This window comes from Zea mays, chromosome 2 (assembly GCF_902167145.1).
Source record: "Zea mays cultivar B73 chromosome 2, Zm-B73-REFERENCE-NAM-5.0, whole genome shotgun sequence".
Taxonomy (NCBI): Eukaryota; Viridiplantae; Streptophyta; class Magnoliopsida; order Poales; family Poaceae; genus Zea; species Zea mays.
Genome location: NC_050097.1, coordinates 224,439,714 through 224,467,597, shown reverse-complemented (window position 1 = coordinate 224,467,597; position 27,884 = coordinate 224,439,714). Strand labels below are relative to the sequence as shown.

General features: G+C 45.0%; 2 protein-coding genes and 1 pseudogene across 7 annotated transcripts; 1 reads left to right on the top strand and 2 right to left on the bottom strand.

Annotated features, from left to right (window-relative positions):
• Positions 1–587: 587 nt before the first annotated feature.
• Positions 588–3,286, bottom strand: LOC103647951 (E3 ubiquitin-protein ligase EL5). Its single transcript, XM_008672453.4, has one exon. The coding sequence runs from the start codon at positions 1,643–1,645 to the stop codon at positions 1,103–1,105; it is 543 nt and encodes a 180-aa protein (XP_008670675.1). The 5' UTR covers positions 1,646–3,286; the 3' UTR covers positions 588–1,102.
• A 95-nt stretch (positions 3,287–3,381) lies between these two features.
• LOC103647950 (WEB family protein At3g02930, chloroplastic) lies at positions 3,382–9,501 on the bottom strand. Of its 5 annotated transcripts, XR_004856495.1 has the most exons (8): positions 9,303–9,501; positions 8,410–8,793; positions 7,099–7,676; positions 5,743–7,004; positions 5,256–5,462; positions 4,113–4,447; positions 3,858–3,989; positions 3,382–3,688 (listed from the first exon to the last, which is right to left on the bottom strand). XR_004856495.1 is itself a non-coding variant. In XM_008672452.3 (7 exons), the coding sequence occupies exons 2-6, from the start codon at positions 8,730–8,732 to the stop codon at positions 4,133–4,135; spliced, it is 2,685 nt and encodes an 894-aa protein (XP_008670674.1). In that variant the 5' UTR covers positions 8,733–8,793; positions 9,303–9,501; the 3' UTR covers positions 3,529–3,989; positions 4,113–4,132. The 5 variants fall into 5 exon arrangements, 4 of the variants coding, with proteins under 4 accessions (XP_008670674.1, XP_020404238.1, XP_008670672.1 ...); XM_008672452.3 differs by having other exon boundaries at positions 3,529–3,989; XM_020548649.2 differs by having other exon boundaries at positions 3,579–3,989; positions 8,969–9,315.
• Positions 9,502–10,924: 1,423 nt separating this feature from the next.
• Positions 10,925–11,887, top strand: LOC100283271 (VQ motif family protein pseudogene; annotated as a pseudogene). The gene has a single exon (NR_159709.1). The product of NR_159709.1 is annotated as a VQ motif family protein pseudogene (transcript).
• The last annotated feature ends 15,997 nt before the right edge of the window (positions 11,888–27,884 follow it).

Genomic DNA, 27,884 nt, shown 5'->3' with positions numbered 1-27,884 from the left:
TCATGCTGGTTGCCCGCAGCTCGTGCGCGTACAACATCCGCTGCTCTATCCTTGTGCCGAAGATTCGGTGCCTTCTGCTGCCCAGGGATCGTCGATAATATAATTTCGAGCAACACCGCATCCAAGGTGAATTCTTGGTAAAGGGGGCAACTCTCAACGCTCCTGTCTTGTGGTTACGATGGATATGGCTGGATATCGAGTCAGCTTGATTGAGCTCAAGCTTGTTCGATTCAACTTATTACGAAACAGAGTTGGAGAATTAGCTCGGCTCGTCTCATTTATGAGCTTAAGTTAACTCGTTTAGCTCGCAAACCATGAAAAAACAATATATATGTATACGACAATATAATCAATTGCTAATTAATTCTAGACTCATTTAACACTAGAAAAAGGGTAATAATACTCACAATTTATTCAACACTAAATTAATATAGTTCATTACTTATTAGATCATCCAACATAAATAGAGACCTCGTTAGCTGACTCGTTAATAACCCAGCTAAGATGTTATCTAGCTCGTGATAAAATCGAAACGAGCGAGTTAACGAGCCACGGTATTTTGTATGGCCCTAATTCTAGAATGCATAGTAGCAATGTTCATCTTTTTTACTATCACTTATGGCCTCCAGTGAATTCGACCTGCCAAGGATTTAGACGGAGACAATGATCACGATGAATATGGGCACCTCAACAACAAGATGAAACGCCGTATTCTCTCCGGCGTGGGCAATTCTTGTTCTGTTCCACCGCCGCCGCGCCGCGCTATGTAGATGACACGCTATGCAAACATGCATGTAGTACATGTACACGACTTTATGGCCGGGTCCAGTAGAAAAACCGGCCGGCCGGTCCGGTCGACGTGACAGCTTAGCTGAGATGGATCGACAGTGAGCAGGGGAGGACGGAGGAGGCAGGCATCAGGCATGGCCTCGACACACGTCGGAGCAAACGACCCCAACGTGCACGCGCCACAGCCCACAGACGTACGTGTCGCGTCGTCTCGCCGGCGCCTGCCATGCATGCGGGTTGCTGGGATCCACAAGGTACAGAGCTAGCTCCTCCATGACGAGTCGACGTCCGATCGGTCAGCACGCCCGCATGATCACGACGGCCACAGCCAGCTGCTGCGGCTGTGCACGCACGCCATGAACAGCATCATGTCCGACTCCTCCTCCATCTCCACCTCCTCCTCTTCCTCTTCGTCGTGGTAGTACCCCGCCACCTCCCACGGAAGCGACGTCAGGAGCCGCCCGCGGCAGAGCGGGCACGTCGCCGCCGGCCGCGCCCGGACCCAGCGGTCCAGGCACGCGCGGTGGAAGAGGTGCCGGCACCGGAGCTCCCTCACCTCCGACCCCTCCTCGATGCTGCTCAGGCAGAACACGCACCGTTCCTCCTCCTCCTCCTCGCCAACGCAGCGGCGGCGCTTCGTCCTCCGGGAATAAAGCGCCACCGGCAGCTCGCCGCCGCCCTTGTCCACCACGGACGACGACGACGGCGAGGAGGAGACCAGGTACCGGAACGACGGGCTGCCGGACGGGAGGCACGCCAAATGGGAGCGCGCCAGCGCGCGGCACACCCACCGTGCCGCCACAGCCACGACGGAGAACGCCGGGAGAAGGAGCAGGGCTGCTTGCAGGCTCGCCATCGTCTACCGGTGGACGATATGGAAGGAAAGGGCCACCGCCCAGCTAGCAAACATATATACTACTTGTAGTCTGTACTGTAGCCGCTACTATGTCTATTGGTTTGGGAGATTAAAATTTAGTGACTAAAGTTTAATTATATTTAGTCCTTAAAAAGTAAATATAGTTAAGTGAGTAAAATTTAGTTCTTTAGTTACCTTAAATATAGTGGAGTGACTTAGTTCTTTAATTACCAAAGAGATGACTAAAAAGAACAAAAGTAAGATTTTTACCTTCTCTATTTTCTTATTGTAGCAAACATTCACTAATTAATAGGAGTAATACAATCATTATTCACAACAATTAATATTCTTTAGTCCGGTTTAATTACTCAAACCAAATGAAATACTTTAACGTTTAGTCTAATAACCAAAGGAACCAAACATAACCTATAAGGCTATAACTACTCGCTCCGTCCAAAATATACATAAATCTTACTTTCCAGCGACGAGCCAAACAACCACAAATTTGTTTAAATATATATAAACAAATTTAAGGCTAAATATTAGTACTGGATTCATTACGAGGCATATTTTGACATAACTATGATATCGCAATCCTCTGAAGTGTGTAAATTTTAAAATAGTTTTAGGCAGTCTCTGATGCTGTCAAGTAATAAAATTATTTGTATGGCTTACTATTTATGTTATAATATACAGTTTATTTTTGTCCAATCATAGAAATAATTGTATTTTTACTTATTTTTGTGCTAACACAAAGAAGATTTTATAGGGTTTCGTAATTTTGTCTAAGAAATTGTTTACTTCCGAAAAAAAAAACTATAGTTGATGTCTATAAAAAGTATAACGTAATATTAATATAAGATACACCATCGTTAAAAATACCGAAATTTAATTAAACATCTGGATTTTAGCAAGTTCTCATTCTTTAACTCCTCTAAAATAAGAGTTTTAATAATTTATATTAATGCTTTTTATTTTACAATATATTCCTGCTTCCAAATAGGGGGTGTAGTTGTCAAAGTGACCTTTTCGTTCTACAGACATCTTTGAATTTATTACGCTTTCGTGTTCTCGGTCAGAGGTAAGAATTAAAGCTGAAAGCAAACAAGCTTACCTAAAATAACCGAAAAATCTAACCTCTGAAAGGACACATGCGGTAGTGTGCAAAATCCAAATGAATTTTCGCGACTCATAACCATCCAACTACTCAACTTTGAGAAAACAAAACACAAAAACTAGTATTATAAGCTACTTGGTATAGCTTACAAAAACCACCGATAAAAAAACGGCCCCAGATGTCATATGCGATGTTGAGAGATGACGAAGGAGAGATATATCCGATTTTTTTTTATGGTTAAAGAAAAGGCTAATTTTTACCATAGTCGAGGTCATTGTATGGTTGAGGAAGAAAAGGGTAATTTTAACGATAATCGAGGAAGATACAATAGACTTTTCCTATTCTTATATAGGCATCCTCTTCTCTTCTTTCCTTATGCGGGCTATCATTGGATCAGTCAACAAAGAGATACTCTGGAAGGCGCCTTTTTTTTTCTTGGGTTACCACTTGCATCGGAGTTGGTAATTCAACACTATTCGCGTTTCCGCATACATGAGGTCATATGTATTATTGCATATTTGCATTATATAATACTTTTTATATATTTATTTATATTAAATACTCAGATGCGCATCCATCCCCGTCCTTCCACATCACCAAAATGAATAGAGACGTACGGTAAATTTTGACCCAGCCCCAATTATGTGGGTTATCTAATGCACATCAGGATAGCGGAGTACGTGTCGCCAACTAGGCCACTATCAGTCATACTCCAACTTGTTTTTTCTGCACTGACCGAGTAACTGAAGAAGAAAACTAAGGGTTGTAGTTGCCACTTCAGAATCTCTAGAGTGAATGAGAAAAGTTAATTAGGTTCGTTACGTCCAACTTGCTTCTGAAATCGACAGCTCAAATCAATACAAGGAGCCGGTTAAGACGCTTGGAGATGCAGGCATCTTCTGCAGCTAATGGTAGCTACTTGTATACTGTACAAGATAAAATAGAAAGCAAAGCAATAAATACGATGACACAGCTTTAGACTTAGACCACACGTGGCGCATTCAGCGTGTCCTTGTCTAGAAATAAACCAAGCAGGAGAGAGAGAGAGAGAGAGAGAGAGAGAGAGAGAGAGAGAGAGAGAGAGAGGGAGAAAACCTTCGCTTGTGCTGTCCCACCAGACAGAAACAATTGACCAGAATGCAATGTGTTGTTGGGTCTACTGTCAACTTCCAACACATTATACTCCATGCATCTTGCCCTTGATGCAAAAAATCCTTCATGCATACGCTTCCAATCCCCAAAGCCACAAAAAGTGGCATCAGTCATAGTTCAAAACAGCAGAGCAGGCTGTAATAAGCCAAGAAATGTGTGGTCTTCTACAATAACTTGATTTTTCATCCACCGACTCACCTACAAAACAGCAGCCGTCTTCACGCCATATCGAACTCCCTCATCGATCTTGGGCTGCAGATGATGTCGAACGGCTTGTCGATGCTGTCCTGCAATATTGTGATCTGCCCCTCCTTCACAAGTATGTCTTCGTCCAGGGCTTCGATCTTCTTCTTCAGCGATACAACCTCGTCCTGCATGATGCTGATGTTTCGTCTCAGCTGCTTCGCCTCCTGCCACGACAGGTCCCTCTCCTCCGTCACTGTTTTCAGTGTTCCACGAAGAGCAGCCAGCTCCTTTGCAGATTCCTGGAAATCCTGTTGGATCTCATCGATTGACTCATCCTTCTTGGATACCTGTTAAGTGCAGCAAACATAGCAGGAGCACTTGAGGAAAATACCGCAAACAGAGCTTACATTCTAGTTCTAGCATATATAAACATCATCTGCCATCCTGAAGAAGCACGCCGTTTGGGCTGATACCATAACGATCACAGCATTATGGATTGGTCTTTAAAACACCATAGTATTCACTGACAACCCACTGCTGTCTCCAGACTGGACTTCTAGTGAAGTTGTATGGCCTACTTATATACAATAACATGACAGTATAATACTTCTTTATGTCGTTTTCTCCTAGTGTTTCTTATACGACCACCAAGATGACCCCCTATAATGAATGTTTGCTGACAGTAAGCCTCTGCAACAACAATACATTGTTTTGTATGCTACCTCACATTATCTCAACTTTCCAGAAACATTCAAAAGAATATCTAACTGAACACTTGCATTGTAGACCTAATCTCCACTTGGGCAAAATTTTTCCTAGAATATTGGCAAGATGCACAAAATAATAAAAATGATTTGCTACAGATAAACAAGCAGCAAATAACTTGATTCAAACATTATGAATTTCTAATAATTTTATAGGTAAAGGAAATGAGAGTGGTATCGGTTGACCAGCTCACTCAGAAAAAAAAACTAATTTTAAGTATTTTGAGACATACTGCAACTTGACCACTACAATTGGCTAACACCAGACAGGCTAAGATTAATTTATTATGAAAGAGAAACCGTTAACAAAATCCTACTTTGATCAGATAAAAACGATGAACTGCATGTTTATTAGGGAATAGATATGAAATATGTAACGAACACATGATACCTGAAGCTCCAACTGCTTAGCTTTGTGGGTTATGCAAGAAAGCTCATCCTGAACCCTCTGGATCTCGTTTCTCATAACGTCTTGGATGCGAAGTGAAGATGCCAGATCAGATTGCAATTGTTCAATGGCAACTTCTTTTGACAAGACTGCCTCCTTCAGTACTCTATTCAGCATAGCCTCTTCTTTCAGCTTGAGTCCAAAATCATCCTACATAAGAGTGGAAGTTATTTGCTGATGATATAAATATATGCTCAAGGACTCAAACTTGTTGAAACATTTTTTTTTCATAATTCGACTATATTCACAAAGCATCAGACGTAATCTCTTACTGTATAATTTTCATAAAAACACATTTCAAAGCACATGTAACTATCCAAAAACTTACTTCTAGATAATCTTTACTGTGAAATTTATTTTTATCTCGACAACCACATAACAAAATAAAGTTAAAATGACAAAGGTTAATTTTTTACCATGTGTAACTCACCGTTTGATCTTTGGAAGGACTACCTTCAGCTACAATTTCACCAGATTTTTCTTTAGCATTTTGCTTTTCAGCTAGTATAGAATTTATTGCTTTCAAACTTAGCTTCAGACCTTCAATTCCTCCTTTGATGCTCTGGTACTCAAATATGTAATCACTGAATGTTGACACATCATTGCCACACAAATATTCATTTTCATGTCTCTTATGTTTCATCAGATCCAGCAATTTGGTACAAAGTTGGCTAATCTTATCAAGTAGTGACAAGCCTTGCATTTGCAGGTTGTCCACCCTAGCTTGAAGCTCCTGATCAAGTCGAATCGAGGAGAAGCTTGCTCCATTTCCAGCACCTTGTAAACGATTTAAGAGTGCAATGTTCTCTTGTCTGAGAGATTTTACTTCAAGATTACAAGATCGAATTTCACCTCTCAACTTTTGCTCCACCCCAGTCAGTCTAATAAGTTCCATTTGTAATTTTCTCGTTTTATCATTGGTGCTGTACTCAACAAATTTCCTACCTAATTCGTCTATGCATCCTTGTCTCATGCCTGTGATTGTTCTTTCCTGCTCATTACATGTTGTTTGTAGTCTTGCAATTACTTTGTGCAATGCTTTGTTCTCTCCCTCCTTGGCCTTCAAATATTCTCGGATGTGGTCCCTTTCCTCTACAATCTCAGCAAAGCGAGCCTGCAAATCTGTTGAGGAATAATGCAGTTTCTCATGCTCATTTTTTAGTTTCTCTAGATCGTCATTTAGTTTGCTATTTTGCGTTTCCAAACTCGCAGCTTTCATTAAAGCTTCAGCCTTAGTTGCTCCAAGAGAAGTAACTTCTCTCTGAAATGACACATTCTGCTCTGCAAGTTCTCTCACCCGTTCATGTAGTCTCTCTTCTTCAGATTGAAATCTTGATAGCCTGATAGACCAATCATCTGACCTTCTATCCATCTCTCCTTCCAGTGTAGTTTGTACTTCACTCTTCTCCTTCTCCAGCCTTCTAGTTCTGTTGTCCAATTCTTTCTTTAATTGTTTGTATTGCTCTTTGGCAGCAAATCTTTCTGTAACACGTGCTTTGATCTCTGAAGACAATTCATATGCTAACTGTTTCCTATCTTCAGTCAATTGCTGGATCAACTGAAACATGTCATTTGAGGTTGATGATTTATACCTGAGCATGCTAAATTCATATTCATCTCCACAAGGAATAGTAAACCTTGACTCAACTTCCTTAACTCTTTGAAGCAACATGTCATCAGTTTCTTCTACCGCTGGCGCAAAAAAAAAAGTCACCGTCATAAAAACATTGAGAAGCATCACAAAAAAGCATGACAGTACAATGATAAGAGCAACTTGAGGTCATACCTGAGTTAGGACAAGTGGAGGGGCAGATAACATTTGGAAGTCTCACATCTTGCAAATCTTCATAAATATCTTCAACAGTTGTTGCACTTTCTCTTTCAGAAGCATCTGACATGTTTATGTGGCGTCTAGATGCACTGCACATAGTTGTAATCTTGTGGGTATCTCCTATACCCTCTTGAGCAAGTCGCCAAAGGAAGGCGTCGTTTAAGTCCACATCTGGGTAGCTTTCCGTTGTCTCTTTGAATGGTCTCGGTATGGATGGTACTGTAGAGTGGGGTCGAGGTGGCCTTCCCAAATTAGAAACCGTAGGTACGCACTGCTTCTGTTTCTCATCTACGATTGCATCTCCATGCCCTCTATCAATGTAACGATCTAGTACTTCGTTCCTGTTTAATAAATTGCCTAGTCTTGTTGATCTGCACTGTATAGCGACAGGAGAGCTAACAGGAGAGTGCCCTGCTGAGCAAGAACAGTATTTTGAACGAGGAGAATCATTTTCCATGGCAGAATGATCTTTCGGGGTTCTTATTGCATATTCTCTAGAGAACGGATTCCCTTCTGGAGACCACATGTCGGGACTGAAAGTTAAGATATACTGTTAAAATCATTTTTCAAATGACATGCTGAAAAAATGAGCTACAACACATGGGCTCTGTTTGTTTCAGCTTCTATCTACCAGAAGTTGTTGCGGACTGCCAAACACCTAGCTTTTCAATCCACTTCTTTGAGAATCACTTTAGTCAAAACCGTCCAAAATTAATGTGAACACAGAATCGTCCGAGTCGTTGCGACGTCACTTTCTACGTCATAAACCCTATGAATTCTTTTTATCTTCTTCTGCACGTAATCTCACGATATTTAGATTCTCTCCACAACCAGATTCTCCCCACGGCACAGGCAGATTCTCAGAAAAGCTACTCAGAAAAAAAGCTAAACCAAACAAACCCATAAAGCCTTAAAACCCCTAAAAAAAGAGTGGCCACGGAAACAATAGTGGTAAAGAGGAACTAAACAAGGGTGGATCTAAACTGAACTACTTGTATCATCTCCATTGCATCATGGTGTCATCTATCTAACGAAAAAACATAAAACATCTATTTTCTATAGACATTGGTTTCACATACCATATCACGGTGTATTTGCTATTTTATATCTTATTTGTAGACGCGTTTCTAGATTCTAGTAACATGAACCAAATGGCAAACAGGTAACACGTTGGCCAATAGCCAATACTATCATTTCAGTCAATGGTAAACAACTTGTATCATAAGTAGTGTGGACAGTAATTTATCAGGTAATATGACCACTTACGCGACATCTTTGGCATGGTGGGGTGCATCAGATTCATCGTACAAAGAGCACGGAACATCACCCGAGAAGCTAAAGCATCGTTCCTCCACACAGCTGCTTCTGGCCGGGGATGAGAAGGACATGGACCTCCTGAGTTGTTTGGGGTTAGCCGGTTCCTCCTTATTCCGCTTCTGACGACGGCTTCTGGATCTCGACAATCTCGCGGTGGAGATGTCCTTTCCCTCATCTGTCTTTCTATGTCCAGTCCTGCTATCATTGACCGGTTGCCCGGCTCCCTCACCAGCGTTTGCAGCAGGGGACCCGAAGAAAAAGAACCTTCTCATGTTTCACAAGTGTCGAGGATTCACAGGTTCCTGGGTTTGAGATTCCGCCACAAACTAGTCCCTGCATGGGTTGCATATTGAAGCCAGTCAGGAGTCAGCAGAATGAAGCATGAGACACATTAGGTAGTAATTTGCATTTAGCTGAATAGCAGATCCTTTGTTCACGAATCTATCACGGAAGTAAACAAAAATATTAACAGCTTGTGTCCTTGGTGGCAAGGAACTGAACTCCCAACCTAAAAATCAGTCGAACAGGCTACACGCAAGGCCACCAGAGCACCCGAAAAAGGCAACAGCACTCCAATCCTCGATCCCAGGGGCACCGAATCGGCCCGAAACCCAAGACCCTGAATCAATAACCAACGGAAATCCGCACTCTCCCTGTCGACCCCGGAGGCGCCGCCGACCCACGGACGCCCTTCCGGTCCTGCACGCCGCAGCGCGTCGATCGCCCGAAACCTGACGCGGAATCCGAAACCTCTCCGCAGCAACTCGTACCGAAACTAAACCCCGGAGATAACTGGATTGCCGGATCGAGTGGAAGAGGAGGAGGAAGGGTGGAGCGCAAACCTGCGAGAATCTCAGGCGAGTCGATCGGAGTGGAGTGGAGCCGGCGGTGTGGGGGGGATATGGGGTAGCAACGGTCGGGAGGACAGATGAGCATTTGATTAGCGCGCACTAATTGCGATTAACAGCTACTAGCTGCCCTGGCCCTCTGCTGGCTCTGCTGGTTTGCTTTGGTAAGAAAGGAAAGGAAGCGGAGCGGTCCATTTTGAAATGGGAGCGGCGAAAGCGGGGTTGGTGGGCCCGTGGGGAGCGGGGTTCAGGTGGGCTTCGTATTCTGGAATGGGCCGGCCCGTTTAAATTTGAATGGGCCGCCGTCGTCATTTAATTTGTTTTTTTTTGGGCCTCATAGTTTTTCTGAGTCGGAATCTCAACGCCAGAACTGGATGGGTTGCACAAATGCATGATGGGACCACTGACTGAATAGGAAGGAGGAAGGTTTCTTCTTTCTTTTTTGCCATGTAAATAAAGAGTTGCAACCGGCGAAGGTAGAAGGGTGGGAATGTGGGATTGAGTAGAAATTGAACTCGCGCGCTGACATGCATTTGGCCAAGCTGATGGGGAGCCGGGCATGCATGAAAGCAGTTCTGTCTGGTTCTGGCTGTTAAAAAACAATGGTCTGATCTGATCTGACCTGACCACCGGGAAACGGACAGGCAGGCAGGTCCGCCAGAACACAGAAAGTCAAAAGCCATGACATGATAATGCTGACTGTTTGCCAAGCTTGCCGTCCTCCGATCCATGCTGCGGCCGGGCGTACTGATATATTACTATTAGTATAGTAAGGAGTATGGCAATAGTAATTAATACTATAATAATGCATGAGGGCATGAGAGTATGGCAGCTGGGCACACACATCGAGCTGGAATCTGAAATTCAAAAGCCGTCTACTACTAGCTAGCCCTGGCTTCTGACTGCAGGGAGGAGGAGATGGGCCCAGCCGCCAGCGCAAGGCATTGACCTGCTAGTACTATGCAGGAGGATAGGATAGGATAGGGATGTTCCGCGCAAGGCATTTTATTAGTGGTTTGGCTGCTGCTGAATTGCCTGGTACGGTGGGTGGGTTCCTCTGTTTTTCAACGCGCCAAAGCTGTTCACTTGTCGTCTGTGTCTGTCCTCGTGCACAGCGATCCGTCGTCAACTCGTCATGCATGTGCTCCTCGCAGCAGGTTTGGTGGACTTGTGCTCCAGGGGCAGCAGGAGCACGAGCAGGACCAGGTCAGGGCAGCGAATATGACTTGTGTTTATTAATTGTTATATCTAGCGTCGTCGGCGACACCGGTAAAACCCCCGCCCAGCTCACCTCTTCCCGGCCGGCGTTGAAGTGAAGTGAACTGGTGTTGTGATGCCTGCTGCCTGTCGTCTCGCTGCACCTACGTTGCCCAGAGACGTACGGTCGGGTCGGGTCGTTACCACAGTAGTTGGCTCTGGCAGTCAACCTCACCGCATGCCTTTGTCTTGCTGCAGAAAAGACGCGCCGAGCATGCATGCAGTCGTTGACCCGAGGCTCCAGCTCCAGCCCCAGCTCCACTATAGTCTCCCCAACGCGGTTTCCCTTCCACGTACCTCTAGCTAGCTAGCCAGTAGCCACGCTCCTATATCAACTCCCACCTCTCAGCCTAACAACCAAGGTCCATCCAACCAACCACAAGATCGAAACACTAACAACAACATGGACGCCATCTCCTGCCTAGCGCCTCTGCTGGCGACCTCCATCGCAGACGCGGCCATCGCCCGGGCGCTCCACTTCTCCTCCTCCTCCTCCTCCTCCTCCTCCGTCGCCGCCACCACCACCACCATCATATCACCAGACTCCTCCTCCGCCTCCTCCCACCACAACGACCTCCCCCCGGTGCCGGTGCCGGTGCCACCGCACGCCGCCTCCTTCCACCCCGTGCGCCAGAACCACCACCAGGCGCTGGCGCTGGCGCCGAGGGGAGCGCGCGCGGGGAAGCGCCGGTCGCGAGCGCCCACCACCACCTACATCAGCACCGACACCGCCAACTTCCGGCTCATGGTGCAGCAGATCACCGGCGCGCAGGAGGCGGACGGCGGCGACGTGGCCGGGGTGGACGTCACGGCGCTCCAGGTCCAGGCGGCCGCGCTGCTGGGCGCCGCCGCCGCCGGGAGCCCACAGCTGCTGCCGGGCGACGACGAGGCGTCGGCGCTTCGTCGCCACCAGCTCCACCCCCTCGACCTTCAGCAGCAGCCATGCTTCCCGACGCTGGACTCTTGGAACGTCATGTACGAGACCAACAGCAGCGGCGCGGGAATGCTGTGACGATCGAGCAGAGCGCCGTACGTCGCCGGCTGCCGACCTGCCGTACCGAGTTTCATACATGCGTGATGTGCATGCCCGCCACCACCGTAGATGCACGTCCGGCTGATCTAGCTACTGTGTACTGTACAATAGAAGATGGATCGAGCAGCCGACAGACACAGATTAGCTAGCGTATCTGCTGTACTGTATCAGCCATAGAACCTTGCTTACGATCCATATGGATTGCGGTGAGAACAGAGACGCAAGCGGTGGCTGCAAAGGTGTTGGGTCATGTTTGTTTCAGCTTTTTTCTAACAAGTTTTTCTAAAAATTTGAGTATTATAGGAATCTCTACTATCTATTAAGACAATAGTGTATACCCCTGCACTACCATACCTCCGCCCCCAACCTGCCTTCGTCCGAGATCGTCGCCCCCACCCAACCCCTGCCCCGATGCCTCCCCACCCCCACGCCCATCCTCCCGGTATCGACCCTAGCGGCGCGATGCTCACCCCTAGCCCCGCTCGCGATGCCCCCTCTCCCCACGACCATCATCCACACGCCATCCAAGTCTGCGCTCGCGATTCCTAGATCCGCCATCCTCCCATCGACACCGGTGATGTGGCAGCCACCGTCCGCTCCCCCTACGGCGCCTGTGTGGCACAACAAGCCACCACCCAGGAATTTGCGATCCACCCCCTCCCCCGCCACCGGTGATGTGGCAGCCGCCGTCCTCTCCTCCAGCGACTGCTGGAGATCTCGGACCTCTGGAGATCTCGGTCCGCTGGAGATCTTGGCCGTGGAGAGCTACACGAACCACACCCTCTCCGCGAACCTGCTAGTGTATGAGTAGAGTCGGGGCCAAATGGGAGCTGCAGCGCCTGGTGAGCTACGTGATGTTGATGGCGTCCGTGGTGGATGTGCGACGTGACATGGAGGTCCCGCGGTGGGCCGGCGTGTTCGTGCGCGGGGACGAGACAACAGCATTGTACGAGCACCTGGGTGAGGAGACAACGATGTTCTGTAGCGAGGCACCGACCACCATGTGCCCCCATAGTCCTACCTTTCTACTGCTAGGAGATGCGAGAGGTGATTGCCCAGAACGATGAAATCAAATTGTGCTCCATCTCATGGAGGTCACATACCCTTCTCTCCCAGCATCATTTTGTTACTGTTATTTTTCTCTTTGTTAACGGAGAGTGTACTGGATAACTTTATGTTATAAACACACATTGATTGAACCACTTCTTCTCTGTAAACTAATGTATTAACTATTAACAAGAAGCCACCATATCTCCTCCTGCATTAGGACAGTGTATAAACTATAACATATACGATTTCATCTACCTGCGCAGCATGAGCACCAAGCACACCATAAGCACATGCCAGAAATTGGTTTGATTCTGAATTTTTGTGGCATTTTGGGTAGTTGAAGTGCTCTGTCAAGAAATCAAGGTATTTTTCTGCTCTTGGTCTAGATCATCTGTGCAAAGAGGTGGAGGCACTCAGTCTGGATCCTTTTGGTGGCTGCAATGCACATATCAGCATAAGGCTCTCTCCAACAAGGTTCTGTTAAGAATCATGTCCGGTATATTTAACGACCGAGCTTGCCCCTACGCCTCTAGCAAGGTCCTCTATCGTGTCCATTAAAATTTGGCGGCCTCTTCTCGTCCTTTAAACGTAGCGGCTCCCTGAGCGTGCGCTATACGCTAGCAGGTCTCCTCCCGCGTCATTGTTGAAGACTTCGGTCCCTGTCTTTCCCACATGTCGGGCCCACGTACACTATTTAACGTACGGTTTAAATTAATCGAAGTTGCAACTAACCCATATCGGCAAAACAAAGAATATTTTTTCTAGGCACGGACGTCGAAGTGCACTGTTCTAAATTGCAAAAAGAAATCATTTTTCAAATGCGTGACAATGAGTTCAAAAAATATTACATTTTTTGTGTTACATACATAGTTCAAATTGTATTAATATCATTGTTAAAATATAATTTCTTCAATTACAATGTTGCACGTTGCATGCAAGTTGAATGTTCAAAGAAAAATGAATAAATAAGGTAGTTATGTATTCTGTTAACACTGTAGATACAGAGGACTGAATTTTAAAGACGCTGCTGGAGATAAAGAAGATATAGATGATTCAGTAAAGGACATGGAATATTCCTTTAAAGTGCGAAATTTAGAGAGAGTCTAAGCATGTAGAGGAACTGCGACTGGTGATTGCCTTAAAAGTTTATTTCTTAATCGCTCTAATTGGTGGGTGGTGGGTGCCATGGTAGAGAGAATGTACAAGGACAATAGTGGAATTAGTATGTTTGGATGGCAACCCAATTGCATCTGGCATATAGGGACGCTTATGGATTTTTTATTTCTTAGTATGCATGTGTTCCATGGCAGTCTCGTAAAGATTTCAATCAAATTGTTAGGAAGATCATGTAATTATTGTTGGTCTTTGGTTTCTGTTTGTTGTGTGTTTTCTAAATTTCAGCTTCACATACACTGTGAATGTTGAATATGCACACAAAGCTGCAATTCAGAAGCATGCTTTGTGGTCAAGTATCAGTGTGGAACTCCGGATGGCTTTTGTCCTTGGAGCAGCATTCTTGTTAAATACAGAGACTATTTGTATTTGGACTATTGCTCTCGTCCTGTCGTCCACCACATGACAGAAGCAATCTTGAGATCCAGTTGTGTGAGTTTGATGGGGTGTTCCGGAGGTTTTAAGCTGAATACAGAGTTAGCAGAGCTCTTAGGCATGATTTCTCTTAATGCAGTTCAAATTTACTCTATCCTTTGGTTTTTTGTTGGAGGCTATCTGAGACATATAATTCAAGTTATAGTCTCTGGAATTATTTTAGGTCTGACATCCTCGGTTTCATTCTTTATTGACATTATCCAGCTTGCTAGGTTGCATGTTACCATCCTTCACTCGTAAATCTCAACCTCTTGGTGCCACTCATGTGGTACTTATCGAATAAGAGGGTGCCACTCTGTTCAGACTCATGCGGTACTGTCGAGGGAGGTGAGACCAACCTGAGGTTGTTGCTGCCGAATAGTTTATTTGCTACTTCTATATCTAGGCGAGTCTGAACAAGAGGTTGCTTATAACGTGAACTTATAGAATTGTATTGGCTTCGTGTTTTCTTCTGTCACTAAGATTTTGTCTCTAAACAAGTTTAAGGTTATTCGTAACAAGTGTTTAATATTAGTGATAGTCGCCTAGAGGGGGGTGAATAGGGCGAAACTGAAATTTACGAATATAAACACAACTACAAGCCGGGTTAGCGTTAGAAATATAAACGAGTCCGCGAGAGAGGGAGCAAAACAAATCCCAAGCGAATAAGCGAGTGAGACACGGAGATTTGTTTTACCGAGGTTCGGTTCTTGCAAACCTACTCCCCGTTGAGGAGGCCACAAAGGCCGGGTCTCTTTCAACCCTTCCCTCTCTCAAACGGTCCCTCGGACCGAGTGAGCTTCTCTTCTCAAATCAAAGCCGGGAACAAAACTTCCCCGCAAGGGCCACCACACAATTGGTGCCTCTTGCCTTGATTACAATGGAGTTGTGATCTCAAGAACAAGTGAGAAAGAAAAGAAGCAATCCAAGCGCAAGAGCTCAAATGAACACGGCAAATCACTCTCACTAGTCACTAGGGCTTTGTGTGGAATTGGAGAGGATTTGATCTCTTTAGTGTGTCTAGAATTGAATGCTAGAGCTCTTGTAGTAGTTGAGAAGTGGGAAAAACTTGGATGCAATGAATGGTGGGGTGGTTGGGGTATTTATAGCCCCAACCACCAAATGTGGCCGTTGGGAACCTGTCTGTTCGATGGCGCACCGGACAGTCCGGTGCACACCGGACAGTCCGGTGCACACCGGACAGTCCGGTGCCCCCTGCCACGTCATCACTGCCGTTGGATTCTGACCGTTGGAGTTTCTGACTTGTGGGCCCGCCTGGGTGTCCGGTGCACACCGGACAGGTACTGTTTGATGTCCGGTGCACCGGTATGGGCGTGCCTGCCGTCTGCGCACGCTGCGCGCGCATTAAATGCACCGCAGGGAGCCGTTGGCGCCGCAGGGAGCCGTTGCTCCGCTGGCACACCGGACAGTCCGGTGCACACCGGACAGTCCGGTGAATTTTAGCGGAGCGGCTGCCGCGCGAACCCGAGGCTGACGAGTTCCTGAGGCCGACCTTCCTTGGCGCACCGGACACTGTCCGGTGTACACCGGACAGTCCGGTGAATTATAGCCGAGTCGCCTTGGAAATTCCCGAAGGTGGCGAGTTTGAGTCTGAGTCCCCTGGTGCACCGGACAGGTACTGTTCACTGTCCGGTGGCACACCGGACAGTCCGGTGCGCCAGACCAGGGGTGCCTTCGGTTGCCCCTTTGCTCCTTTGTTGAATCCAAAACTTGGTCTTTTTATTGGCTGAGTGTGAACCTTTTACACCTGTATACACTATACACTTGGGCAAACAAGTTAGTCCAAAGATTTGTGTTGGGCAATTCGACCACCAAAATTATATAGGAACTAGGTGTAAGCCTAATTCCCTTTCAATCTCCCCCTTTTTGGTGATTGATGCCAACACAAACCAAAGCAAGTATAGAAGTGCATAATTGAACTAGTTTGCATGATGTAAGTGTAAAGGTTGCTTGGAATTGAGCCAATATAACTACTTACAAGATATGCATGGAATGTTTCTTTCTTATATAACATTTTGGACCACGTTTGCACCACGAGTTTTGTTTTTGCAAAAATCTTTTGTAAATCCTTTTCAAAGTTCTTTTGCAAATAGTCAAAGGTAAATGAATAAGATTTGCAAAGCATTCTCAAGATTTGAAATTTTCTCCCCCTGTTTCAAATGCTTCTCCTTTGACTAAACAAAACTCCCCCTAAAGAAGATCCACCTCTTAGTGTTCAAGAGGGTTTTGATAAATAAGTTTGAAATACTACTTTCTCCCCCTTTTGAACACAATAGGATACCAAATGATAAAATTCTTTGAAAACACGAAGTTTTGGAAATTGGTGGTGGTGCGGTCCTTTTGCTTTGGGCTCATTTCTCCCCCCTTTTTGGCATGAATCGCCAAAAATGGAATCATTAGAGCCTCCGAAGTATTTTCTTCCCCTTTGGTCATAAGTAAATGAGTTAAGATTATACCAAAGACGAAGTCCTTTTCTTTGATGCTCATTTCTCCCCCAAAGAATAGAGAGATGGTTGGAGTGATAGCGAAGGATAAGTTACGGAGTGGAAGCCTTTGTCTTCGCCGAAGACTCCAATTCCCTTTCAATATACCTATGACTCCCGTGTCGAGGTCGAGATGCCCATTAGTTCCCATGGGTGTTTTGATGGGCTTGGCATCCTTCATTCCAAACTTGCTTAGGATGTCTTGAGTGTACTTTGTTTGGCTAATGAAGGTGCCTTCTTGGAGTTGCTTCACTTGGAATCCTAAGAAATACTTCAACTCCCCCATCATAGACATCTCGAATTTCTGTGTCATAATCCTACTAAACTCTTCACAAGTAGACTCGTTAGTAGACCCAAATATAATATCATCAACATAAATTTGGCATACAAATAAGTCATTATCAAGAATTTTAGTAAAGAGTGTAGGATCGGCTTTACCGACTTTGAAGCCATTAGCAATAAGGAAATCTCTAAGGCATTCATACCATGCTCTTGGGGCTTGCTTGAGCCCATAAAGCGCCTTAGAGAGCCTATAGACATGGTTAGGGTACTTACTGTCTTCAAAGCCGGGAGGTTGCTCAACATAGACCTCTTCCTTGATTGGTCCATTGAGGAAGGCACTTTTCACGTCCATTTGATAAAGCTTAAAGCCATGGTAAGTAGCATAGGCTAATAATATGCGAATTGACTCAAGCCTAGCTACGGGTGCATAGGTTTCACCAAAATCCAAACCTTCGACTTGGGAGTATCCCTTGGCCACAAGTCGAGCTTTGTTCCTTGTCACCACACCATGCTCATCTTGCTTGTTGCGGAAGACCCATTTGGTTCCTACAACATTTTGATTAGGACGTGGAACTAAATGCCATACCTCATTCCTAGTGAAGTTGTTGAGCTCCTCTTGCATCGCCACCACCCAATCCGAATCTTGAAGTGCTTCTTCTATCCTGTGTGGCTCAATAGAGGAAACAAAAGAGTAATGTTCACAAAAATGTGCAACACGAGATCGAGTGGTTACCCCCTTATGAATGTCGCCGAGGATGGTGTCGACGGGGTGATCTCGTTGGATTGCTTGGTGGACTCTTGGGTGTAGCGGCCTTTGCTCTTCATCCTCCTTGTCTTGATCATTTGCATCTCCCCCTTGATCTATGCCGTCATTTTGAGGTGGCTCATTTGATTGATCTTCTTCTTCATCAATTTGAGCTTCATCCTCATTTTGAGTTGGTGGAGATGCTTGCGTGGAGGAGGATGGTTGATCTTGTGCTTTTGGAGGCTCTTCGGATTCCTTAGGACACACATCCCCAATGGACATGTTCCTTAGCGCTATGCATGGAGCCTGTTCTTCACTTATCTCATCAAGATCAACTTGCTCTACTTGAGAGCCGTTAGTTTCATCAAACACAACGTCACATGAGACTTCAACTAGTCCAGTGGACTTGTTCAAGACCCTATATGCCCTTGTGTTTGAGTCATAACCAAGTAAAAAGCCTTCTACAGTTTTAGGAGCAAATTTAGATTTTCTACCTCTTTTAACAAGAATAAAGCATTTGCTACCAAAAACTCTAAAGTATGAAATGTTGGGCTTTTTACCGGTGAGGAGTTCATATGATGTCTTCTTGAGGATTCGGTGTAGATACAATCGGTTGATGGCGTAGCAGGCGGTGTTGACCGCTTCGGCCCAAAACCGATCCGAAGTCTTGTATTCATCAAGCATGGTTCTTGCCATGTCCAAAAGAGTTCGATTCTTCCTCTCCACTACACCATTTTGTTGTGGCGTGTAGGGAGAAGAGAACTCATGCTTGATGCCCTCCTCCTCAAGAAACCCTTCAATTTGAGAGTTCTTGAACTCCGTTCCGTTGTCGCTTCTTATTTTCTTGATCCTTAAGGCGAACTCATTTTGAGCCCGTCTCAAGAATCCCTTTAAGGTCTCTTGGGTTTGAGATTTTTCCTGTAAAAAGAATACCCAAGTGAAGCGAGAATAATCATCCACTATTACAAGACAATACTTACTCCCGCCGATGCTTATGTAAGCAATCGGGCCGAATAGATCCATGTGGAGCAGCTCAAGGGGCCTGTCGGTCGTCATGATGTTCTTGTGTGGATGATGGACTCCAACTTGCTTCCCTGCCTGGCATGCGCTACAAATCCTGACTTTCTCAAAATGAACATTTGTTAATCCTAAAATGTGCTCTCCCTTTAGAAGCTTATGAAGATTCTTCATCCCAACATGGGCTAGTCGGCGGTGCTAGAGCCAACCCATGTTAGTCTTAGCAATTAAGCATGTGTCAAGTTCAGCTCTATCAAAATCTACTAAGTATAGCTGACCCTCTAACACACCCTTAAATGCTATTGAATCATCACTTCTTCTAAAGACAGTGACACCTGCATCAGTAAAAAGACAGTTGTAGCCCATTTGACATAATTGGGAAACAGAAAGCAAGTTGTAGTCTAAAGAATCAACAAGAAAAACATTGGAAATGGAATGGTCAGGGGATATAGCAATTTTACCCAAACCTTTGACCAATCCTTGATTTCCATCCCCGAATGTGATCGCTCTTTGGGGATCTTGGTTTTTCTCATATGAGGAGAACATCCTTTTCTCCCCTGTCATGTGGTTTGTGCACCCGCTGTCGAGTATCCAACTTGTGCCCCCAGATGCATAAACCTACAAAATAAAATTAGTTCTTGATTTTAGGTACCCAAATGGTTTTGGGTCCTTTGGCATTAGATACAAGAACTTTGGGTACCCAAACACAAGTCTTGGAGCCCTTGTGTTTGCTCCCAACATATTTGGCAACTATTTTGCCGGATTTGTTAGTTAAAACATAGGATGCATCAAAAGTTTTGAATGAAATGTTATGTTCATTTGATGCATTAGGAATTTTCTTTCTAGGCAATTTAGCACGGGTTGATTGCCTAGAGCTAGATGTCTCACCCTTATACATAAAAGCATGATTAGGGCCAGAGTGAGACTTCCTAGAATGAACTTTCCTAATTTTGCTCTCAGGATAACCGGCAGGGTATAAAATGTAACCCTCGTTATCTTGAGGCATAGGAGCCTTGCCCTTAACAAAGTTTGACAATCTTTTAGGAGGGGCACTAAGTTTGACATTGTCTCCCCTTTGGTAGCCAATGCCATCCTTAATGCCAGGGCGTCTCCCATTATAAAGCATGCTACGAGCAAATTTAAATTTCTCATTTTCTAAGTTGTGCTCGGCAATTTTAGCATCTAGTTTTGCTATATGATCATTTTGTTGTTTAATTAAAATCATGTGATCATGAATAGCATCAACATCAATATCTCTACATCTAGTACAAATAGATACATGCTCAACAATAGATGTAGAGGGTTTGCATGATTTTAATTCTACAACCTTAGCATGTAACATATCATTTTTATTTCTAAGGTCGGAAATAGTAGCATTGCAAACATCAAAATCCTTAGCCTTTGCAATCAAATTTTCATTTTCTAATTTAAGGCTAGCAAGGGAAACATTCAATTCATCAATCTTAGCAAGCAAGTCAATATTATCATCTCTAAGATTGGGAATTGAAACATTACAAACATGTGAATCAACCTTAGCATTTAAAATAGCATTTTCATTTCTAAGGTTGTCAATCATCTCACGGCATGTGCTTAGCTCACTAGACAATTTTTCACATTTTTCTACTTCTAGAGCATAAGCCTTTTTAACCTTAACATGTTTCTTGTTTTCTTTAATTAGACAATCCTCTTGGGAGTCCAAAAGGTCATCCTTTTCATGAATAGCACTAATCAATTCATTTAGTTTTTCTTTTTGCTCCATGTTAAGATTGGCAAAGAGAATATGCAAATTATCCTCCTCATCACTAGCATTATCATCACTAGAAGATTCATATTTAGTGGAGGAGTTGGATTTAACCTTCTTCTTTTTGCCGTCCTTTGCCATGAGGCACTTGTGGCCGACGTTGGGGAAGAGGAGTCCCTTGGTGACGGCGATGTTGGCGGCGTCCTCGTCGTCGGAGGAGTCGCTTGAGCTTTCGTCGGAATCCCATTCCCGACAAACATGGGCATCGCCTCCCTTCTTCTTGTAGTACCTTTTCTTCTCCTTTCTTCTCCCCTTCTTGTCGTCGCCTCGGTCACTGTCACTAGATATAGGACATTTAGCAATAAAATGACCGGGCTTACCACACTTGTAGCAAACCTTCTTGGAGCGGGACTTGTAGTCCTTCCCCCTCCTTTGCTTGAGGATTTGGCGGAAGCTCTTGATGACGAGCGCCATTTCCTCATTGTCGAGCTTGGAGACGTCTATTGGTTGTCTACTTGGTGTAGACTCCTCCTTCTTTTCCTCCGTTGCCTTGAATGCAACGGGTTGGGCTTCGGATGGGTCGCCAAGCTCGTTGATTTTCCTCGAGCCTTCTATCATGCACTCAAAACTTACAAAATGCCCGATAACTTCCTCGGGGGTCATTTTAGTATATCTAGGATTACCACGAATCAATTGAACTTGAGTGGGATTAAGAAAAATGAGAGATCTTAAAATAACATTTACCACTTCGTGGTCATCCCATTTCTTGCTCCCGAGGTTGCGCACTTGGTTCACCAAAGTCTTGAGCCGGTTGTACATGTGTTGTGGCTCCTCTCCTTTGCGAAGCCGGAACCGACCGAGCTCCCCCTCGATCGTTTCCCGCTTGGTGATCTTGGTGAGCTCATCTCCTTCGTGCGCGGTTTTGAGCACATCCCAAATCTCCTTAGCGCTCTTCAACCCTTGTACTTTGTTATACTCCTCTCTACTTAGAGAGGCGAGGAGTATTGTCGTTGCTTGTGAGTTGAAGTGCTCGATTTGGGCCACCTCATCCTCATCATAGTTCTCATCCCCTACCGACGGTACCTGTGCACCAAACTCAACAACATCCCATATACTTTTGTGGAGCGAGATTAGATGAAATCGCATTAAATCGCTCCACCTAGCGTAATCTTCACCATCAAAAGTTGGTGGTTTGCCTAATGGGACGGAAAGTAAAGGAGTATGTTTGGAAATGCGAGGGTAGCGTAGGGGAATCTTACTATACTTCTTGCGCTCTTGGCGCTTAGAAGTGACGGAGGGCGCGTCGGAGTCGGAGGTTGATGTTGATGAAGTGTCGGTCTCGTAGTAGACCACCTTCCTCATTCTTTTGTGCTTGTCCCCTCTCCGATGCGGCTTGTGAGAAGAAGATTTTTCCTTCTTCTCTTTGTGGTGAGAAGAGGAAGACTTTTTCTCCTTCCGTTTGGAGGAGTCCTTCTTCTTCTCCTTCCTCTTGGTGTGGGACTCTTCCGATGAAGTGCTCCCTTGGCTTGTAGTGGGCTTTTCGCCGGTCTCCATCTCCTTCTTGGCGTGATCTCCCGACATCACTTCGAGCGGTTAGGCTCTAATGAAGCACCGGGCTCTGATACCAATTGATAGTCGCCTAGAGGGGGGGTGAATAGGGCGAAACTGAAATTTACGAATATAAACACAACTACAAGCCGGGTTAGCGTTAGAAATATAAACGAGTCCGCGAGAGAGGGAGCAAAACAAATCCCAAGCGAATAAGCGAGTGAGACACGGAGATTTGTTTTACCGAGGTTCGGTTCTTGCAAACCTACTCCCCGTTGAGGAGGCCACAAAGGCCGGGTCTCTTTCAACCCTTCCCTCTCTCAAACGGTCCCTCGGACCGAGTGAGCTTCTCTTCTCAAATCAAAGCCGGGAACAAAACTTCCCCGCAAGGGCCACCACACAATTGGTGCCTCTTGCCTTGATTACAATGGAGTTGTGATCTCAAGAACAAGTGAGAAAGAAAAGAAGCAATCCAAGCGCAAGAGCTCAAATGAACACGGCAAATCACTCTCACTAGTCACTAGGGCTTTGTGTGGAATTGGAGAGGATTTGATCTCTTTAGTGTGTCTAGAATTGAATGCTAGAGCTCTTGTAGTAGTTGAGAAGTGGGAAAAACTTGGATGCAATGAATGGTGGGGTGGTTGGGGTATTTATAGCCCCAACCACCAAATGTGGCCGTTGGGAACCTGTCTGTTCGATGGCGCACCGGACAGTCCGGTGCCCCCTGCCACGTCATCACTGCCGTTGGATTCTGACCGTTGGAGTTTCTGACTTGTGGGCCCGCCTGGGTGTCCGGTGCACACCGGACAGGTACTGTTTGATGTCCGGTGCACCGGTATGGGCGTGCCTGCCGTCTGCGCGCGTTGCGCGCGCATTAAATGCACCGCAGGGAGCCGTTGGCGCCGCAGGGAGCCGTTGCTCCGCTGGCACACCGGACAGTCCGGTGCACACCGGACAGTCCGGTGAATTTTAGCGGAGCGGCTGCCGCGCGAACCCGAGGCTGACGAGTTCCTGAGGCCGACCTTCCTTGGCGCACCGGACACTGTCCGGTGTACACCGGACAGTCCGGTGAATTATAGCCGAGTCGCCTTGGAAATTCCCGAAGGTGGCGAGTTTGAGTCTGAGTCCCCTGGTGCACCGGACAGGTACTGTTCACTGTCCGGTGGCACACCGGACAGTCCGGTGCGCCAGACCAGGGGTGCCTTCGGTTGCCCCTTTGCTCCTTTGTTGAATCCAAAACTTGGTCTTTTTATTGGCTGAGTGTGAACCTTTTACACCTGTATACACTATACACTTGGGCAAACAAGTTAGTCCAAAGATTTGTGTTGGGCAATTCGACCACCAAAATTATATAGGAACTAGGTGTAAGCCTAATTCCCTTTCAATTAGTCATGGTGATAGTTTACCACACGAATTTTGCATATCATAATGATGTTTGTCGTTTCGTATCTATCATAATAATATTTGTTATTCCATATCTATGTTTTATATCTCTACTACTTATTAAGTAAGCAATAGTAGTCTGTCTCTGCCATGTTCTGCCAGAGGCTATGTTCTGCCAGCCGTGTGTTCTGCCAACCGAGCCCATGCGATAGCCTCAACGCAAGCTAGGCCCACGAGCCAGCGCAAAAAACACCACAAGTTAACACAAGCAAGTAAGAGCACATGAACACAACTGCTTCTTTTAAACATGGAAGGTTTATAAGGTGGTACTGCAACATTTGGCTGGGCGGTATGGTATATTATTTGCACCACGGCGACAGTAGCCCGCGTGGGCCGAGTTATTTGGTTAGGCCCATTTGTCCCCTCTCGCGTCCGCTGTCCCTAACCCCACCTCCTAACGCCGTTGTCGTCCACACACACACACACCACCCTCCGCACGACTCTCAGCAACCGACACCCACACACCGCCGTCACATTCGCTCACGCGGGGATCCACCCGCCGCGCCTCTCTCCACCCCACCCGCCTCCGCCGCACCTCTCTCCACCCCACCCGCCTGTCATCCCCGACACGGGAGATCCATCTGAGGCGGTCGGTCGTGGAGGCGATGGCCCGGCAGCGCATGGTTTGTGGTGTGCGGCGGGTCCAAACTCCCCCTCGCGCTCCCTCCCGGTGACGGCCCCTCGCCTTAGCCGCCCGCGACGTCGTGCGACCACCTCCAAGAACCGGGGTGGTACACCGTTGAGTTGCAAATCTCTGCCTCTCCTCCCTGTATCTTGCAGGTGCTTGAGGTGATCCACCTCGACCACGCCAACGTGTCCAAGGTGAGATCTCGGTCCTGCCGTCCCGGTCTCAGATCTTTACTCCAACGTTTGGCCTAGATCTCAGGGATGTTCTTTTTGTTCGCTTTTTGTAGATGGAGTTGAAGGAGAGGCTTGCCAAGATGTACAAGGTGAAGGACCGCAACACCATATTTGTCTTCAAGTTCCGTGCCGGTTCCACTGGCTCTGGCCTCATCTACGACAACCTCGACTCCAAGAAGTTCGAGCCCAAATATTGCCTCATCTGGGTATGTTGTCGTCTAGCCCTTCCTTTTGTTGCGTGTAGATACAATGTTTTGATACTTGGATAGTAAAATGTCTGATTAAAATTTAGTACCGCTAGCATCATATATGCTACCGTTGTTTTACTTGGTCTTAAGTAAACCTTGTTGTTCTATCACTTTGTTTTTTTGGGAGCTTCATTGCACCTATGAAACTAGATATTGGTTATGACTAGCACTTCTTTTTCTGTAAATGGTTTCAGTGTTTCACATTGATATGTCCGCGATTCTGAGGCCCGCCCCGATTCCTTCTCCGGTTTCGACATTCAGCGTGCGCCCAACAGCGAAGAGGATCGCCGTTCGTAAGATGGGCGAGGTGGCACCGCTGATCCCAGCCACCCGGAGGAGGACGATGTCTCGCAAGGCCGCGGGGGCAGTGGAGGCGGACCGACCCGCTGAAGATGTATCTGAGGAGAAGACATTGAAGATTACGATAGCTTTGAATCAGGAAGCTGAGGCGGTGGCAATCGCATCAAAGGAGGAGAAGGGGCTGCAAGACGAACCGAAAGGTGAGAAGGTTTCATTTCCCAGATCGACTTGCTTCTACCATCCTGTTGTTTGTGGACAGTATTTTGCTAGCCGATATGTGTTAGCGTTACCATAAGCTAAAAGTTTAAATAGAATGAATTGGTTGCACTATGTGCCAAATTAAATGAATTTTCATATGCTCATACCTGGGCTCTGTTTTGTGTTTCTTTGAACTCCTTTGTGATGATTTTCCCCTTTTTGCCTTTTCGATGCTCGTCGACTACACCATGAAGAAGATCCGTCACTCCAAGCAGAATGCCAAGTTCCAGCGGACTGATTAGTGATTACCACGAGGTAACACATGTGCTCCTGGCATAGGAAGACAAGAAGACTCTTGTAGAACGGTACATCGTGAAGGAAACCCAGGTAGAATAATTTTGCTTATTCTTTCTTCAGAGTATGCCCGTGTGTTTGTCTAGAGCCTAATCGTTCTAAAATTTATTTCTTGTGTTCAATCCTTTGGATTAAGGTTTTATGTACAGTGAGCATGAAACTATGCCAGGGTCAACATATTGGAAAGTAGTTTCCCTCCCATAATTTTCTAGAAGCAATAAGTTGTTGAGTATTATGCCGCCATTTTCAGCTTGTTTGCATGAATGTCCATTTGATTTTATCTACATCATTAGGAACTGCCAAAGCACATAAATGTCCATTTAATTTTTTAGTTACCTACCTCATTGAGAACTTGCAATGTGAATGTGTTCTGTCCAAATTGGCAATCTGCATTAATTATCATCTAAACAACAAATAGAGCATGTCATATGTGTAATTGGTAAACTATATATGAGTAGTGAAATTGAAAGCACTGGATTGGTATATAAATTTGAACATTGAGTTATAGCCTTGTGATATAAGAAAAATATAAGAATAGACCTATGGCATGCACATTTTTTAGCTTGGCTTCTTGTTTGCTATCACGTGGCATCCAAACAAGTGTGGCACGCATACCAGAACACACAAAATAATTTATAAGCAAATAAAACTGAAAAAAGAGAGAAGCAAAAAATTTACATCAGGTAGAACAACATTTGGAATTTTCATTCAAATGATCATATTTATTATATATTGTATTTGTACATATGAACATGTGATCAATCACACTGGGTGTAGCAGATTAATATTACTAATATGTGCAAGTGATCAATCAATCATTCACTATTGCAGATTACTATTACTACAATGCATTGTAGCATTTCCAGATCTGAAGCTGACATAGGTGTTAAGAGAAAAAAAAGTAATTAAAAAGAAGACGATCGTTGCTAAAAAGCCTAGAAATAAGACTGGTGGACTTGGTGCACGAAAGCTTACATCAAAGCTATGTTTTATATATTGACTGGAGAACACACAACCATTTTGTCCTGTTTCTCTACATATAGTTGTCATTTGTCAAGTAACGACCTCTATTTTTCTATTTTATAATGTGACAAAAGGGAGTTTGCTTTATAATTCTCTAATTTTACTTTTACCTGCTAATTAAAAAACTCTATGAACATGTTTTATTTTTTGTTTAAGTAAAGTGTAATTTCCTATCCAATTTTTGCATTGTAGCCAAATGAAAGCCTCTATGAGAAGAAGCCTGAAGAACCAACTCTCGTCCTGACATCATTGGTGATTGAGATACTACAACCAGGAGCAAACCACATAGTTACCAATTTGAATATGTCGAAAATGCACCTCCTCCTAAGACTGGGAACAACTCAGAAGGCAAACAGATGAGTGGGTATGTTGCACCCCAATGTCGTCCTGACATCTGGTTTATGTCAATCAGAGTCAAATTTGGATTTTCACATGATTTTTAAAATAGGCCAAACTATAGTTTTCTCTACTTAGTGTATAGAAGCAGGTCATGCTCCCTTTTTGTTTTCACATTCTGAGTTCAGTAGGAGATCAACTACCTTGATAGAACCAATTTGATTTATTCCTTGCAGGACTATAGCATCGACGACTTATTTATTCTTTACAGGACTATTGTGAGTCTAGTAGTAGTTACATTTTTATATTCTATATTGTTATTTATTCTCAACTATGACATCCTCTTATGAGTCTTATCCCATTTCAGAGAAAAAGGGATCAATTAGGTCTGCCCGTCTACTCATAATTGCCATCACCACATATTCCTTGGTAAAATTCTCATCTTGATTGGTTTGGAGTTGTGTTATGTGTATTTGTAAAATTCTCATCTTAATTGCCATCGCCATATAATGTATTTTAAGTTATGTTATGTGAATTTGTATTGGTACTGAGCAGAGATATTTTAATTGCCATCGCCATATACCATGATGGCAATAATAGCAGTATAGATATCAAATAACGAGTAGAACCATGATCATTTATATATGCAGTCTTATATCTTAGATGTTAGCATATAAACATAATTGAAAGTCTGGATTTATTGTGTTAAGGCTATGAGAATATTCCTTTGTAGTAGATGATGTTATTCCTTTGGACGCACTTCCTGATAAACTCTCAAAAATAGGCAAGGTAAGCGATTGTAGTTTTATTTTATTGGCTCTCAGTCTCCTTTTAGTGCTGCTGACTTGACCTTAGTTTCTAATATAATTTCTACCAAATTTCATGAAGCTTTTGAACGGAGATATCTCGCGGCAACTGTTGCAGCTAGCGCCCTGCAAGAGGCATTGATCTCTAAATCCGTTATCAGGAACATAAGGTATATGGTGACTTTGTGGATGAGAACTCAGCAACAACTGAATTAGACATCAAGGAGACACTAAAGAGGCTTA